The sequence below is a fragment of the Halichoeres trimaculatus genome, unplaced genomic scaffold, assembly GCF_033239565.1.
Source record: "Halichoeres trimaculatus isolate MK-OKI-2021-1 unplaced genomic scaffold, fHalTri1.1 fHalTri1_scaffold_19, whole genome shotgun sequence".
Lineage (NCBI taxonomy): Eukaryota > Metazoa > Chordata > Actinopteri > Labriformes > Labridae > Halichoeres > Halichoeres trimaculatus.
In genome coordinates this window covers 4578562-4596219 of record NW_027437197.1, presented here as the reverse complement: position 1 = coordinate 4596219, position 17658 = coordinate 4578562, and the positions used below count along the sequence as shown (strand labels likewise).

The 17658-nt window shown below is 40.0% G+C and overlaps 1 protein-coding gene across 1 annotated transcript in view; it reads right to left on the bottom strand.

Annotated features, from left to right (window-relative positions):
* wars2 (tryptophanyl tRNA synthetase 2, mitochondrial) overlaps window positions 1-13835 on the bottom strand; it is a 29691-nt gene extending 15856 nt beyond the window's left edge. The window contains exon 1 of the mRNA XM_074694947.1: window positions 13695-13835. Coding sequence (XP_074551048.1) covers window positions 13695-13799 — 105 coding nt within the window. The 5' untranslated portion in view covers window positions 13800-13835. The remainder of the gene's footprint in view (window positions 1-13694) is intronic.
* Window positions 13836-17658: the final 3823 nt, after the last annotated feature.

Sequence of the window (17658 nt, the reverse complement as noted above, 5' to 3'; positions counted from 1 at the left end):
TATCAATCCAAGGTAGGATTCCTAAATCAAAGGTACCAACCGAATTCAGTCAAAAGTACCAGGTACCGATTCACGTACAATCGAAAGGTACCATGTTTAGGTATCCAAATGCATCCTTGTGACTGTGAGGGAGTGGAAGAGAAGGCGATTTTTCATGCTGGACATGAACACAGCATTGCAAGGTTATATATTGAAGAATAAATATGTTAAATAGAAAAAAAAGAGATTTTATTATTGAACAAATGTATATTTTTTGACACATCAATACACAAAAAGTACCAAAAACTGTTACCATTGAGTACCGATACCGATTGCCAGGTACTGGGCATCGGTAATGTATCGTTTCAAATGTGAAAGGTACCCATCCCTAACTGAGGCTGAAATGAAGAATTTGAATTTGGGAAAAAAAAAAATTGACAAAGAATCCTGATTTTGTTATCCCTATCATTAACCCTTGCAATTTAAGACATTGCCCATGTTTGTTTTTAAACTCAAACCACTTTTTTAAAGTTTTGTCTCAAGCCTGCAAGATGTCTGTGCAGTCTTGCAATAAAATCAAGTAGATAAAAAGTTTGAAAGGACATTTAATTGATGATAAATGTGATAAAGGATCAAAATACGTTCAAACTTTGCGCTGATATTGTTCCTATAAATGTTTAACTTTGACAGAAAATGACCCACAGCTTGAATGAGGTTAAGTTTGTTTTAACAGGACAGGAGACGTGTTGAAGGCTCGTAAACAACACCAGCTGGACAGAGGAGCCCGTTTTCAAACTTTCCCCCTCAAAACCCGCGGGATCTCGGTGTTATCACCTCAGATCTGACCGGCGATTATACGTTCCCAGGCTGCACACCTCAAGGTTATCATAACTAATCATTAAAACCCGAAGCTTTCAGAGGATATCCTCTTCACTCGCTGCTGAGAAACCGGTTATCCTGACAGCTAGCTGGGCTACATCACATCCAATCTGACTGAGGGACCGGCTCGGCGCAGCCTGGAAGATCAGATAACAGCTGCTCTCCCACCAGTCCGGCTGAGAGCTTCCCCATCTCTGGGCCCTCAGGGATCAAATAACAACTGTTCTGGGGCCAGCGTGGTCCACACAGTCTCCATCGACTGGCCTGAGGGAGCTGGTCGCTGCCCTGCAACAGAGAGGCAGGAAGGAACTGGGTGCTTATGTCATTACCGACGGGGTAATTGCAGTGGAGTGCCATTGATGCTGAGAGCCTCTTAAGAGGTGTCAGGATTGATTTGGGTGCGGACGGGGCCCCGAGTCTGGCTCATGTGTGTTCTCACCTCGAGCTGACACGCCAAACGCATGTTCGCCTCTGCTGCAGCCCCCGGGGGAAGCCATTAGCCATGCAGACATGGTAATGGTGTCATTTGAGCCAATCGAGTGTCAAATGAGAGTCAACGCCGCGGCTAACTAGCCACTGGGCGATTGCAGCAGCGCATTATGCTGCTTCACCGCACACCTTCGTGTTACTGTTGGAGGGAGGTGTCTTTAAACACGGGCCGGGTTGGTTCCTGGAAGTTTGCACGAGGAACTAAATCAACCACAGCATGATGACAGAGCCGACAGCGAGTGTTGTAAAGCAATTAATGTCTGTAACGAATACTGAGCCTCAGAGCCAGGAGTGATAAAATATACCCACCCAGTTTACCTCGCCATGGGTGACCGCCATATCTGACCTAGGAGTGGGTGGTATACCGGTTTCATCACTGTCACCAGATTCATATGTTGTCACGAAATGAATTTTGCTATACCGTAATTACCGCGGTAAAGCATTGTTACACATATTTTAGTCCAAGTCGTGGTTAATCTATGTGGGAGATTTATTTCTCCTGACGTGATAAGAGCGCTCGTACCAAACAGCCCCTCCCTGCTCCTCTGCAGGTTTCCTCTGCACTCAGACGGGGCCATATTTTACTTGACCAAAAACACAAATAAACGGACTCTCACCAAAAAATCTGATATCGGTCTGCATTCACGCTTTATTTAGAGAATTTTCAGCGTGTTACTTTCACACAAAAACACCGCTAAATAAGGCTCTAGTTCTCATCGTGTCTCTTCGTCCTGGCAGACTACCTGCATTTGTTTATATCTGGCACGCTGCGCACGTACACTAAGCGGCGAGCGCCTTGTAGCCAGCTGTGGCTCTGCAGCAGAGGTAGCGACGATGAGAACTAGAGCCTTATTTAGCGGTGTTTTTGTGTGAAAGTCACGCGCTGAAAATTCTCTAAATAAAGCGTGAATGCAGACTGATATCAGATTTTTTCTGAGGGAGTCTGTTTATTTGTGTTTTTGGTCAAGTAAAATATGGCCCCGTCTGAGTGCAGAGGAAACCTGCAGAGGAGCAGGGAGGGGGTGTTTGGTGCAAGCGCTCTGGGCTTCTGCTGCACAAAAACACTGCTATAGGGGTCATTTCTGCCCTAAACCTTGTGATAGGACCCAACTTGTGGAGTATCACTTTAAGGCCAGTAGCACCGAATCAGTGACGTGACGAAGTAAACATTTACCGCGTGCAGAAAGCGAAACAGCTGATGTGCATGATTGATGACGGTTACCCTGTTTTGGACACAGGCTGTACATCGCTATAGGTAAGAGACTATGGTCAAACCTCAAAACCTAAAATGTGATACAACCAATTTTGTAACAAAAGTAGTGGCATCAAAATAAACATTTTGAATCACACTGAAGCCGTAGTTTGCGGACTGTGAGCGGCTAGGTTTTTCACACGCTTTGAACCACAATAGTGCGGCTAAATTACAGATTTTTACGGTCCAACGAGCTTCATACCCTCATAGCATTAAAATCAACAAATTTCTCAATTATTTTCGTTATCAATAAAATATGCGGCAACGAAAAATATGAGTTTTGCAGAGCTTTGGCGGAGCTTAGGCATAAATAGCCGGACGAAGTGTCCGCTGTCATGTCTGCAGGTGTTTCTGCTGATGGGAAAGGGACAACAAGCGTTGTGCTAGTTTGCTTAAGTTTGTTTTCACTTTTTTTGACCAATAAACATGAAGCTATAAAATGTCTTTGATAGACTCTTGTTCTGAGGATGAGGCCTGAGCGCTGTCCAGCGCCACATCATGTTGTTCTGTCGGGACAGGTTGTTGTTTTTACTCCTTGTGAGTGATGATGATAAATATCTTAAAACAGCATTAAATAATTCAAGAATTCTACCTTGGATTGATAAAGCTGTAGATCGAGCAACTGCCTCAAAAGTTTTTGTTTTTTTTGGTCGTGGTCCAAGTTCTGAGTCCGAACTGTCGCCCTCTGTTCTTCAGTCAAAATCAACGATCTGTCTGTATCTGTGCAAGTTTGTTGTCTGAAAAAACACGTCAACGTAACTTTATATCTCATGCCACAGCCGTCTGTTTTACAGCAGCAGTGTTTAGAGGAACAAAAGCTCAGAAATCTTTAGTGCTTCATTAAACAACCTTACAGGCTTCTGAAAACACACAGAACATAAATTTAGGAAAACTCACTTAGGAAAAACTAGTATGTTAATTTTAACAAATTTGTTGGCTTCCAAAATGATATTAGTTCATTGCTAACCCTTTTAAAATAAAATGCAAAAAGTTATTTTTTTTCTGTAAGTATTCTTCATCTCTCAGACCCAGTTTGCTCACCAGTAAAGTTCACTTTAAGCTTGAAATGGGATAAGTTTCTCTTCCAACAGCACATTGTGGGCAAAGGCCTTTTTCTATTACAGTATTAAACATTTTCCACCTGCTAGGTACGACGTTTACACTTATAACACAGAACAGAATCAGAATCATGTTTTGAAAAGACTTCACTTTGTTAAATGTTGGAAAACAGTGATATAATTCCGTTATCGCACTATGAAGGAAAAATACCGTGATATAAATTTTGGGCCGTATCGCCCAGCCCTAATCTGACCCGTTAGCTGATTACTTCAGGGTCAGAACGAAGCCAAACGATGTGCAGTTCCTCAAGTGTCCAGTAGACTCTTGTCTCCTTACCGCCCACATCCATCGCTGGCCAGCAGCAGACACGAGAAACGCCGCGTGTTCTTTCCTCGTATTTCACATCGACAGAAAAACGAAGCTGCGGTCGTGCAGCATCACCAAAAGCGACGAAAGCTTTCTTCATCCATGTCTGCCATATGCTGAACGCATTACGCACCATGTGTGTGTGACATTAACGCCAACAGCTAGAAGGTTACATACACTAAAAGGCCATGTTTTCACACTTGCGGTACCTTTCCGGGAATCCGTGTTCATTTGTCCGTGTGTGTATGTGTGTGGTAATCTCCGCAGGGATGGAGGTCATGTGCAAACACAGAGGTTCCTACGTCCACACGTGTCGCAGTCTTTGCCTACATAAACATCAGTGAAGCTGTGAAGGTGTTCGTCTGGATGATTGTGACAGCTCAAGAAGTGAAGTGTCGGACGGTAAATAAAAAACGTGTGAGATTCCCACGAGCTGCAGAGTGAAACGAATGGAAAACAATAAAATCGAGAAAACGATTTTCTCCTTTCTTCTCCTGAAATCAACACTTGGCTCGGGGGCATCATGGAAACAACTTTTCTCATTCTCATCCAAAGTCTGGAACAACTTCATCGCTGGATCTGAATGACAAGTGTTGCATTTATCATTTGGGGAGAGACAGAAATTGCATCTGTGCAGAGGAATCTGTGAAGATGAAGGATGGTTTTGGGGCGGAGTGGGTGGATAGTTTGGGTCGTATGAGGTTTTCCCAAAACTGGACCTTAATCCAGTTGGTGCCAGTGTAAGAAAAGGTTTTATTCAAGTGAAAGCATGTCATAAATGGGTTTCTCCATTATGATAATTAAGCGTTGGAGCTTCACTCTGTGTTATTAATCACAGCCGTGGGTTTTTGTGCAGCTAAGATTTTCTTCTCCGATCTGTTCTGGCTGCTTCCTCGGGGCTAATACATCACATCAGAGCCTGGGAGTCCTGGAGTGGACCACTGACATCTCTCTCAACAAGCTTCTGACGAGCCGAGCCGACAGTCCCCAACATTTCGCCGCGCCAACTTCAACACGTCTCAAATCCGCCTCTTGGAGCATCGCCGCTCGCCCTGCTGTGAATTACCATCAGCTCTTTGTCGGCCGGGGAAGAAAGTTCAGATCCGACTTTGGCTGCGCTCTGATGGGCTTGCACACGGCGGACTTTTCCCGCTGGGTGTCAGACATACAGGGTCCAGTGTTCCTCCTCTGTTTTCGGCGCCCCATGCACCCCATTAGCACCGGCATCATGCTGAAACGCACCTCGGCACACCTTCCCCCAAATACTCGGTATCTTTCTTCATCTCTGTCTTTCTCTCGCTTTGGGACCTGTTAACGCTGGCGACCAACTGAGCAGCACTTCACTCAGGTATCAAAAAGGAAATGGGGTTTACTGTATTACCCCCTTTTATCCCCGACAGCACGTGTGTGTGTTTAGCTGACGTGGGAACACACCACAGCTTGAAACAAAGTGCTTATGACCACAGAAAAAACAGGCACAACAAGAATGTGCATGAATTTCAAAAAGCAACACGACGAAGAGCTGGAGAAAAAAGGATTAAACATGAAAAAATAAATGAGACCCACAGAGCGACTTGAGTCGACTGTTTTTCCTTTTTTTTCCTCCTTGAGTGTCGAAGGGGGAGCCGGGGGCAAGGCCCGAAAGGAGCGTTTGATTAAATCTGCGGTTGACGTGTGGGACAGGTGAGATTGATGAGGTTCCTCTGAGTTTCACACTGTGCGGAGAGCGGGGGTACAGGAACAGAACGCTGCAGTGTGGCGGGCCAGGGCTCGGGGCCCGCTCGCACCGTGGGGTCCCTGGGCTGATTAATGGGACTGGAGGCCCTTCAAAAACAGCACTCCCCGCAGACAGGGCCCGACGGTGCTCCAAAAATAACCAGGCAGGGGAGGCAGTGGGAGCCTCCAGCCCTAACAGGCAGCAGCTCCTGGAGGAAGCAGACTTCAGCGTGACCTGGGGGCAGATAACCAGGAGGAGCGACTCAAGACAGGAAGCTGTAATCTGGCTCATTAGAAACTGAACGTTTGGGGACTTTTCTGCTTTATGTGAAGTGACAAACGCTCAGAACAGATATTTTATCTTCTCAAGTGTCCCATTACCCAATGATGTTTTTAGAAGAAACATGACTTTCACTTTAGCTGAGTTCAGACTGTGTTATTGGTAATTTTTTAGTTATTTGGTCAACAAAATTTTTAAAAAGTAAGAAAAATAAAGTGCTTTCCAAGCCTCCAGAGTTTTTTTTTTCCCTAAACCAAAAGAGAGCTAACTGTCAAAGACCACAATCTTCATCAAAATAGGATACTGTTGCACTGATTTATTGATTTAGTACAATGAGTAGAAAATACCTGACCTACTTATCCATAACTTTAAACTAGGGATGCACCGATACCGATCCAGGTATCAGGTATCAGTGCACTGGTGACCCTTAAAGCTGGATCGGTATAGGTGGGAACAGGCCGATTCCAGGCAACCAGCTTTCTCCCTTTTTTCTTTTTGCCAGCGCTCTTGGATACTTGATTTGAAATGTTACCTCTGATGCTCTTTCTTTATTTTTTGCTGAATTACCAGTCTTTAGGATAAAAATATTACAATCAAAAATTAACTTCTGCACATTCTGAAACAAGTTTTTAAAAAGCTGCTGGTAAACATTTAAATATTCTATAATTAAATATAAAATAAATATTAACTTCAGTAACTCCATTTACTTGGGTTTTTTTTTTTTGCCTTTCACCTAAAATATTACCAGTCTCATCCCACAGTAGGGCAGGCAGATTATTATTTAACACTGGTATCAGTATCAGAACCAGAAAAGTTGGATCGGTGCAACCCAACTTTAAACTATCTTTTTATACTTTGCAGGAATGAGACCAGGAACTGGACCAGGACCTGGAAGTGCAACCCCTTAGGTCCCATAAAAGTTTTTCTTTGAGAGCTCAAAATGGATTTCGGAGCATCCGAGTCCCAACAGTTGTTATGATGTTACTATCCTCACCCTTTTCTCTACAAAACACACTCTAAAGGATGACCCAGTAACATTCAGGATGAAATATTTTATAATATATGACATAATAAATTTAAATGTACATTTTCTGTATTCTGAGTGACCATGCTGCTTCGCTATTTCTTGTCTAGCATCAGTCTCTTGATCCTTCTGGTTTTCCGTCCAGAGATTTTGTTTGTTGAGCCTTTTTTGCAATCCAAACTCCCAGTGTTTGCAAACTTCTTTCATTTGAAGTCGATGAAGTTTCACAAAGTCTTGACATTAATTTCTACAGTTTCATTTATCAGACACTTTCGTCCAAAGCGACGTACAACACAGGTAAGAATTTAGACAGAAGGAAAACCTAGTTCTAGCTAACTAACCACATTTAATTGCTGCAACGGTATATCTCAACCTTCAACAACATTCAGTAGTCAATGCTGAAAATTCACCAAGAGCTGAGTCTGAGACCTTCTGACTCATTGTACCCCTGAGGACGAAGAGGAGAAGGGTCAGATTGAGGGCCTAAGTATTCCCTGAACAGATGAGTTTTCAGACATCTCTTTAAGTAGAAAGGGACTCTGTGGATCGTATAGAGTTAGGTAATTTATTCACCATTTGGGAACAACAGAGGAGAAGAGTCTGGCTAGTGATTCAGAGCCACCCAGGTAGACAGGAGCTGTTTTTGTCAATGTTTTTTAAGTCGGAAGAAGAGTTTCAAATTTGATTGGAGCTGCCACTGGGCTGTTCTGGGCTGGTTAAAGACTGGACATGCTACTGCATCCTGGGTAATCTGCAGAGGTCGGACTTCTGTCTGCCGTCCAGTAGAAACTGGATAGCCAGGTGAAATGTGCGGCTCCTTTTCAAGTTTATCTCACATATGACGCTTCAGACACTTCTTACCATCAGAATTCATTTAAAGAAGTACTAACTTCAGAAACGAGCGTTTCTTTGTGTTATAAAAATGTACACACATGAGATGTAAACACGTCAGATTTATACCAGAGGGAAGACAATAACATTTACATTTAAATTCATTGTGTAATAAAACGTGAAGTATTTTGTCCTGAATTTTGCTGAGTCACACTTTAGTAAAGAGTCTGTGGTTGATTTTTCTGATGAGCCTGTAGCATAGACTGTAAAATACATATAATAATAATAATATAATACATAGACTCAGTCTCTGAAATGCCACATTTTTAATTAAAATATATGAATATTTAGCATCAGCATGTTAATAATCATATCTCACAGCTCAGAACGACAGTAAACTGCTGTATCTAGACTCTGACCAATCAAACGTTGCTACAGAAGCGTTTTAACGGTAGTTTTAGGACCTGTCTCCCAGAGGACCCCTCAGTCTTGGTTTGTTTAAAACTGAACTGATTCCTCCACAGTTTAAACTGAAGCAGCTTTGCTAACAGTCTTCGTTAGCAGTCGTGTGCAGCTGGAAAAGCAAAGACCCGTCGAACTCTTGTGTTACTTTTCTCACAGTTAAATAAACACACTCATGTCAGAGCTACTTGTTTCCATTCGCCGAGTCCGTCCAAATTGGTTCAGATACTTTCATTATACCACTTCCTTCTTCTGCGTTCAGAATGGACATGTTTAATTTTATTTCACTTGCAGGAAACAAATGACTGACAGGCGAGTTAATGATACCTGAAAAACCCATAAAAGTCACAACACAGCAAAAAATAACCGGCACACACTTCATAAATTTATCAGTGTGTAATTATGGTAACACTCAGGGCAAACCTCCACCGGCAGCTTCTCTGTAATTTCCCCGTGCAAAGGAAAGCCTTTGTTGACCCGAGTGCAGCTCGATGGCAGAAAACCAGAAACTGTGTGTTTTAATTAAAAATGTCAGGCATCGGATCGGACGTTGAGTAAAACAGAAGAAATCTAAAGAGATCTCCCAGACAGCGACGTGGACGTGCAGCGACAGGTTGATACTGTAACTCAACATTTAAGATACGAAGAGTTATAAAAGGATCTGTTGACATGTGGGATAGTCTGGAGAAACGGGTAATGTGAAAAGCTCCTGAGTGAGGCCGCTGGCTCCAGAACAAGCACGACAAACTTCATTACACAGAGGGGACTGCTGAGAATTAGCAGGCTTTTCTGACAGTTGAAAATAAATAGGGCAGTTAATGAACATCCTCAAAGGGGAGGCCATGTTTCCTCTGCCGGCTCGCGCTGGGCTCTCCCATGTGGAGCCGCAGCCGCTCTAATGGTTTTAACTGACACCCGAGTAAGTGAATTTAGAGCAGAGGAGAAAGGAGAGGCAAATTAGAAGTCACTTCCTCTTTCCTGGAGTCCAGGGCTGACATGACGGATACCAGTCAATAACAGGACCACAGGCCAGGAAGGAGCTGTGGGGGGCGCTGTGCTGACGTGAGGCTGACGGGGAGGCAGAGTGCACGGCTTTCAATTTGACTCTTAGAGAAGCATCCTGATTAAATTAATAAACTCTTGGAGCTCTTCTAATGTTTAAAATCTAGTGCATGAAGCATCACAAATAAACATAAGTATCAGTGTCTAAATCAGGGGTCTACATCCTTTAGTTTCATAGAAGCCACTTTACCTCAGCTCACCTGGATTAAAGTCACTCCAGAGCCACAAAATCTACTTGAAATTGTGAAAAGAAAAAAGATAAAATTCTAAATATAATTAAATTCTAGTGAATAATTATCAGAAGAAGTTTTGCTAATTTATAAAACTGAACATGTGATGTGTTGTTTTTATTTTTTTTAAATTGCCAAAAAAAAAAAAAAAAAAAAAAAAATTCAAACATTTGCAGAAATTGTCAAAATGTTGCAAAAATTACACAAATTGTTCAAGTTTTAGAATAAACATTAAAAAAAATAAATAAATAAAAATAATAATTATTTGAATGATTTTTTTGATCAAATTTCAAAAATTTGCAAAAATATTGAAAATAAAAATAAATTTTACTCATTTTGGTAAAAATATTTGAGAAATGAAATTTAATTGATTAGCAAAATTATTTGCAAACTGTACATGTGATGTGTTGTTTTAAATCTTAAAAAATTGACCAAAATTGTTTTAAAAATGAATTGAATTAAATTAAAATTCAACAAATTTGCACAAATTATCAATGTTATCAAATGTTGCGAAAATTTAATAAATTGTTGAAAAATTTATTTATTCATTAAAAAAAATTGCTTTAAAAAATCAAATTGGAGTGAATTTATTAAAAATTTAAATTTCAAAAATTTGCAAAAATATATATAAAAAAGAAATTTTATAATTTTAGTTTGTATTCAATTTGAAATTAAATTAAATTTATTTGCAGGAATTTTAATTTGCATAAATCTTGAATGTAAAAAATAAGTTATAAATCCTAACAATTTTGAAATTTTAAACATTTGCCAAAAAAAAAAAAAAAAAACTTGAAATCTTAAAATATTTTAAAAATTAAAAAAAAAAAATCTTAAGTGTGGTAATAAATATAGATAATATTGCCCACATCCTCATTTTTTGTTGTTTGCTTATGTCTTGCTACATCTCAATCATGTATATTAAGCTGGCATGTGACAGTTTAATGAATCCATCAATCCAGAATTAAAATCTGTTTTTTTTCTCTTTGTAGATGTAGTTATCTTCCCAGGGCTGTAAAACTTGAGGTTAGCCACAGGTGCATGGAAAGTTGGTGGGCTGTTGATGTTGTAGGAGGTGAAGTAGAGCGGTAGCAGGCTTTATGGACAGATGGAATGAAGATTTAGTTCAACAAAATGTTAACGCGGGATTTTATTTAGTGTCAGTGTCTTTAATCATCAATACCCTCTGTAAGAAAAATAAAAACTCTTTATTTCAATATTTTTTGAAGCTACAAGGAGCCACTGCAAAGGAGTCAAAGAGCCACAGGTTGCAGACCCCTGGTCTAAATGCTCATATGTGCACAACAGCCATTCGCTTCTTCTTTCTCTTCTTCTTCTAACAGGTGCACACAGCCACTCTCTAAATACAAATGCATACGGCTGTATTTAGTCTGTCAAATCTGTGCAACTAGAAAAATAACAGATATAAGAGCTGTAAGTGTCATCTTCACAAGAAAAACGTGCACATAGTTGAGTTCATTAAAGTCAGAGTGTGACTTTGAGCTGTTTTTATTTCAGAATCTAAAGATATTTAGTAACATGAGAGTCTATTTTCAGTTTAGTGTGACAAATTTTCAAAAGCCGTCTCACAAACATTCTGACACAGGCCACACTTCATCTCTGTGTCAGTCCGCTGAGGTTCAGTGACTTTTTAAACACATTTTCCAGTGCAGAGAAACGTCTCGTTTGACGCACATCACACCTCAGGGCATTGTGAGCACGCCGCTGTTTGCACACGGCCCTCCACATTTGGAGAAAATTAAAACAAATGAAAACCAACACTTCATTTCTGATGTTATTGCTAGTAATGAAGCACTGCTGTGATGCTTTCTGGGCCCCCGCCTCCCTCACTTCCACTCCTTCCTCCCTCTCGTCGCACACCTCTCCAGCCTCTCCAGAGGTTTCCCGCTTAACAAAACACAGGCGGGACAGCGGTGAACGCACGTACTGTGCTACAGCTCATACATCAAGCAGACACAGGGCTTTGGGCAGATGGTTGAGGTCTTTAACTGCAGCGTAATGTAAGAACAGCTCAGTAATTAGCAGGGTTGTTGTACTGAAACGCTCAGGTTATCCTTACAGGTGCCAGGGGACTCGTTGTTTGCCTTGACACCCCATTTGTCCCTCTAAGGCAGCTGAGCAGTGATAGAAAACCCTCAGCTGAGCTAAAGAAAGCTTGTTTCTGCAGACCATGAAAGTGAAAAGCTGCACACAAGGAGTGCTACTGAGGAGATGATGTCACGAGCCAGACGAGGAAAAAAAAAAGCAGACAGAGGAGGAAACGTTTCAGCCATGAATGAAAGCTGGAGACTGAATGATTGAGAAATGTTGGAGCCACTCAGAGCTCAAAAGAAATAACAGATATTAACAAAAACTATATCAATCAATTAATACAATACTGCTTTTTTTGTTTAATGAAGAACAGCCTAACTTCTCAGCACAACTTCAGAATACGATTTCCTCCATTTCCCAGAAACCCTCTCCCCTTGGGATTGGGGAAAACCGTGTTTGCTTTTATCACGACTGAAGTCTTCGCACTTTGATTTTGAGGTTTGAAGTCTCTGAAAACACTTTCTGCCGTCAAACTAAACACAGCTGCTCAAAATACCAGAACTTTCTGCTGCACTGACACACATTCAGTGTGTTTATACCAGCGACTGTCAGAAGACACTGCTACAATAGGACTCTGAAAGTCGTGTTTTTTTATGATAAAATGATCTCAAGTTGCTTCATAAGACCCTGACAGATAGGAAAGTCTTCACATAGTTCAACTGTGCTTTTGCCACTCATAAACCAAGAGTGGCATTTGCATCACACCCTACATCAGCTCCTGTGTGACGACAATATAACAACTTATTCTACAAACACCAAGTGCACAAACAAATATATATCAATTAAAATCAAATGCAGAGTTTTTGTCATTTCACCAGACAAAAGAGCATTTGAATTTCAAAATTGTAGAAAAGTTATTTCATCTAATAAAACATCTTAAAGTGTCAGTGTTTGGCTTAAAATCAGCTGCAAAAAAAATCATAAGATACCGTTTTACATGTCAACAACAACTCAAACAATAGACAAGACAGAGCAACAAGTATAACAACTGAACACTGCTGAAAATCATTGCTATCCATACCTACAGTGCTCGAATATAATACTGCATGCACCAGCAGGTAGGTGAAAAAATGCATAGGGACCACAAAGTTGCAGCAGATCCACCGGAGCATTGGAAAGTTTCCATTTCTTTTGCTCAGAAAGCTTTTACTGGGACGGTAAAATCCAGAGACTTTCTGCTTGATTTGATGAAACTCGCTTCAGACAGAAATCAGGTCCTGGTAAACTAAGAAACAAACCTGCACTCATGTCTGATTTTTCTGGATTTTTAGTCCCTGTTGTCTATGTGTACTTATATGTTCTTAATGCAAAAATGAATTTGACTTTGAAACACAGTTTTTATATCTGTTTTTTTTTTATCTTACAAGACACACAAAATGTATATTTGTTATAAAAACTACCAGAAAAAAACTACAGCTGAAGATAGACTTAGTAATGAATGGTTAAATTAGGAAAAAGCACAACTTGAAGGCTTGAAATTCAGCTGTCAGGACAGTCTGCATGATACTCTTTTCATCAGGATTAAATAAGTCTCCAACATGCTGTTATGGGACCCTCTCTGTTTTCTGGTAGGTATTAACATAGACTTTGAACAACGTTTGCTAAACACTAGTGAGAAACAAAAATAAGTTGGAACAAGCTTAAAAAACCCTTAGGTTTGTTTGAACATCTGATCCAGGTGTAAAAAAGAGAAATACTATGACCTCCAGCAAGTTTTCTCCAAGAAACTTTCACTTAACGCCGGATTTTTAAAGTAACACTGAGGTTTTCTTGTCGTTTAAAACTTTATTTAAATAATTAAACGTTGTTGGGATGTTGTAAGAGAGGATAAAAGGAGAAAAAGAAGGTGATCGTACAGCGTTGTCTCAGTCTGTCCATGTACCGACAGCCTGAAATCCTCCTCCAGCAGAGACACAAACATCACACAGAGCGGACTTTGTAATCCGGATCACGTACCTTGTTTTCCGGTTTTGTTCCTGCACAGAAAAATCTTTCCTGGGGGTGAAATCTTTGAATGATCCTGAAGAGATGTTTGACGCCTGTCCGCACGGGGAGCGCCATCTTGGAGCGTGATGTCACAGTACGGTGGCTCTGGAAGGACAAGTGGAGCAAAATCGAAGAGAGGTGAGAAAATACAGCTCCTATTCCTGCCTTTTACTTTAGATGTCAATAAACAGGGTATTTACACTAAAACGTACACTTAGATTTTTCTAAATGTTATTTTGGATTAAAAATTGCCCCAATAGTACAAACTTAAAGCAAAATCACACCATCATCTGTATATAACTTGTACTAAAAGGAAACTGTGAAATCATTATTTTTACATTTTGTTTTGTTTTTTTTAATAATAATAAAAATGCTTCTTACTATAATAAAAAACATAACCTAACCTGGGGATACAGAGCGTTCTGCATTGCTGCCCCCACCCTCTGGGACTCACTTCCTACTTCTATTCAAAACTTCTCTGATGTGTCAACATTCAAATCCTTGTTAAAAATTTAGCTTTTTAAGTTAGTTTTCAATTTTTGATTTCACTGTTGTTTTGTTTGACTTGTGTTTTTTATTTTATTTTAAAAATGAAATATGTTTTGTTTTTGCTGGTATCAATTTCAACAATTTTACAATGTCTGATTTTTTTTAAAGAGCTACATAAATAAAATATATTATTATTACAAACCCTATCATTATTATCATTATTTTTATTATAATTATCATTAATATTATTATTATTATTATTATAAGTAGTAGTAGTAGTAGTAGTATTTTTGTTAGGCTATTAGTAGCATTATGTTCATTTTAAGTATTATTATTATTTATTATTATTATTATTATTATTATTATTATTATTATTATTATTATTATTATTATTAATAATAATAATAAAAGGATAATAAAAATATGTGTTACTGTAATAAAAAAAACGTAAATAAAAAATTGAAAAATATTCAATTTAGTGAAAATAAAATCCAAGAAACCCCAGATACACAAAATTTTTATACATACAGGTGAGGTAATCAAATAAATGGTGAAAAATACAGTCACTTCTTCCACTTTAGTCTTAAAAAAACCCTGTGGATAGCCAGGAAATCAAACTGTTAAGCTCTGCTTATGAAAAAAAATCATCTTCATGCAATGCAGAACTCATACAGTAACTTTTTAAACTATGATGCATTACTGCAGGATCATTACCAAAAAGTTTGGAAAGCAGCTAAACAATAACAACCTTAGAGTTGCTGTTCAAAGCAAAATTTACATTAAAAAAAATGTGCATTCAAAAATCTAAGGAGAAGAAGAAGAAAAGTCAGTGTTTCCAATCTTCTCTGAAAGAGTGTGCACAAAACTACAAGTGTCAGTCGATATGGACACCAAAATTATATGTAACAAAATTTAAATTCTAGTTCGAAAAGCCGTGTTGCTTTAAATTCATAGATATTTCCTGGTAAAGCGTGCTCTGAGCTTTTTTTTTTTCTGCTAAATAATAAACCAGCTGCTGCTCGGCTCTGCCTTGCCCTGCTCTGTATGCATGTCTGAGCTCTGTGCAGCCTATGGAGGAGGAAGATATACAGCTCGCCCACCACCACATGTACAGTAGGCTATAGAAATGTGTCAGACATGTGCGGTTTCCTCGTTGTCTGACATCTCCATGTTAATTGGGTACTGTTGTGTCTAGCTCGGCTGCTTCCTTAACAACCAAACTTTCCCAGGGAGCAGCTGCAGAGCACCTCCATACCTTCCTCATTACAAAGTGTGGATATAAATATATAAATATATAAATACATTCTATATGTGATCATGCTCCACTGTGGGTAGGGTTACAGTATGTTTGCAGGGCACACCGGCCTCTTCTTTCTCAGACATCTGCTCCTGATTTTTTCCACTCCACCTTTTGCATCTGGTTGCATTTGCAGCAACAAAATACAGACTATCATTCCATATTCATTATTATTTCCCGAGGCGCTGAGGCCGAGCTCTTTGGTGCTTTACATTCAGAGACTCCAGCCTGTATGTTCTCTCACGCCCGAGTGATGGGAGCGCTGGTCGGTGTACTGACACTGACAGTGTATGCCTGCTGGTGTGAGTGTGTGTGTGAGCTGTCAGCTCCTGTTTCCTGGCCACCCAGCACAGATCGGTCCTCCTGGTCTTGGCTCTTCTTTCCTCATTTTTCTCCCTCGTTTTTGGTATGAGAGAATTTCCTTCCTGCTTTATATTTATCTATTCATATATTCGCTGTGTGTGAGTCTCACAGTAAAAGATGTGGGAAACAAAGTGTGAAGTCCGGGTTGGAGATGAAACTGATTAAATGGTGAAATAAATGGTGCATCTCTCTGGATTCTTCTTTATCGATTCCCTTATCAATTCCTGTTGTGAATTTTCTTGGTGCAAAAAGTAGCTTTACAGGTTTTCTGTGTCAAAAACATTTAAGTGAGTTTATACTGTAAGTGAATAAAATGTAATTGGTCCCTGAGTCTGGATATTTCTGGGCATAATTAAACAGAAACAGGTAAAAATTGCACACAATGTGACGTTGATGTACCGTGTTGTAATATATATTAAAATTCAGGTAGGCCATCTAGTGTTTCAAAGTGGTTACAGCAATAGTTTAAGTTGTTTGGAACCCTTCCGTAGTTATGAAGTCAGCCATGAGCCTTTCATTAGCCTGTTAGCTTTAGACATTTGAAATTCTCAGTATTTTTTACAAAGAGTTGATGTGATATGTTTCTGTGATGAAAGTTGAAATTCTATTCTGAAGCTGAAGTTATACTGATGTATGCTAACTGCTAGCATATCAATGCAGTTTCCCATATACCTTAGCACCAAACTTGGCTATTTTGTTATTTTGGTAAATAAGGTGATTTATACCATTTTGAATGTACTGAATATGAATCTCCTGAGAGAGAGTGATGTACATTTCTTTATGAAGTCAGTTCTTCAATAAAACTTCAAGCTGAAAATCCTGAATCAGAGTTTTCTTGGGAAACGTTAGCTAACTGCTAAGCTAGGATAAGTTGTAAGACGAGTTGACGTAAGACCCGGCGGCTCCAGTACAAAAGAATGGATAAGGGAATCTTTAAGCACAAAGGCAAACGATATCGATGGATTGAGACATTTCTTATTGATTCTCAACAGGAACCGGTTTTTGATTCCCATCCCTAGCCTTGCTGCTGAGAGAAAATAATCTGCAGGTTTCTGCGGCGTGATGTAACATTTGCACACTGATTTAACCCTGAATAGTTTTACAGGAAGTAGATGTGGTTGTGTTTCTTTCAGTCTTCGTTTCAGCGGTGGTTAATGTGTTAAAAAGTGTCCATCACTCAGTTTGAAGCAGAGAAGAAGAAACAGAAACTCAGCAGTGCGATCTCCAGAGAGGAGCAGAGGCCGAACAGGTGATGAGTGAAGACGTTGTGCTTTCATCACGAAGCCGCTCTCCTTTCAGCGTCAGCGTGATTCATTTTTCATCCTCATCAGGCGTCCTGCACCTCCTGCTGCTGCTCCTCGTACTCAATGCTTTTCTAACCACATGACTGATAATTGTCTCCTACCTCCGCTCAATCCTGCTCCTTGTCTGTCTCATTCTGATTCCTCTCATCCTTTCTTTCTTATTGTTCATCTGAATCTCCTGAACACATGTTGTGAAATGTTTTCTCACAGGTGACTCTGCAGGAGGCCGGGTGGTACCAACACTACACCTGTCATAATACAGCCAGGCAAAGCATGATGGGATGTTAAGGTGGGGGTCTGGGGACCAGAGTGTGTGTTTTCTGGACTCTGGATCCTGATGCTGAAAGACGGGATCTCCTCTCTGACACTGCAGGCAGTCAGAGTCCACATGACGTCCACCACCCAAGTGGACAGACAGATGGATGGAGAGATGGATGGATGGACAGAATGACAGAAAGACACCTTGACAAACAGATCGTGA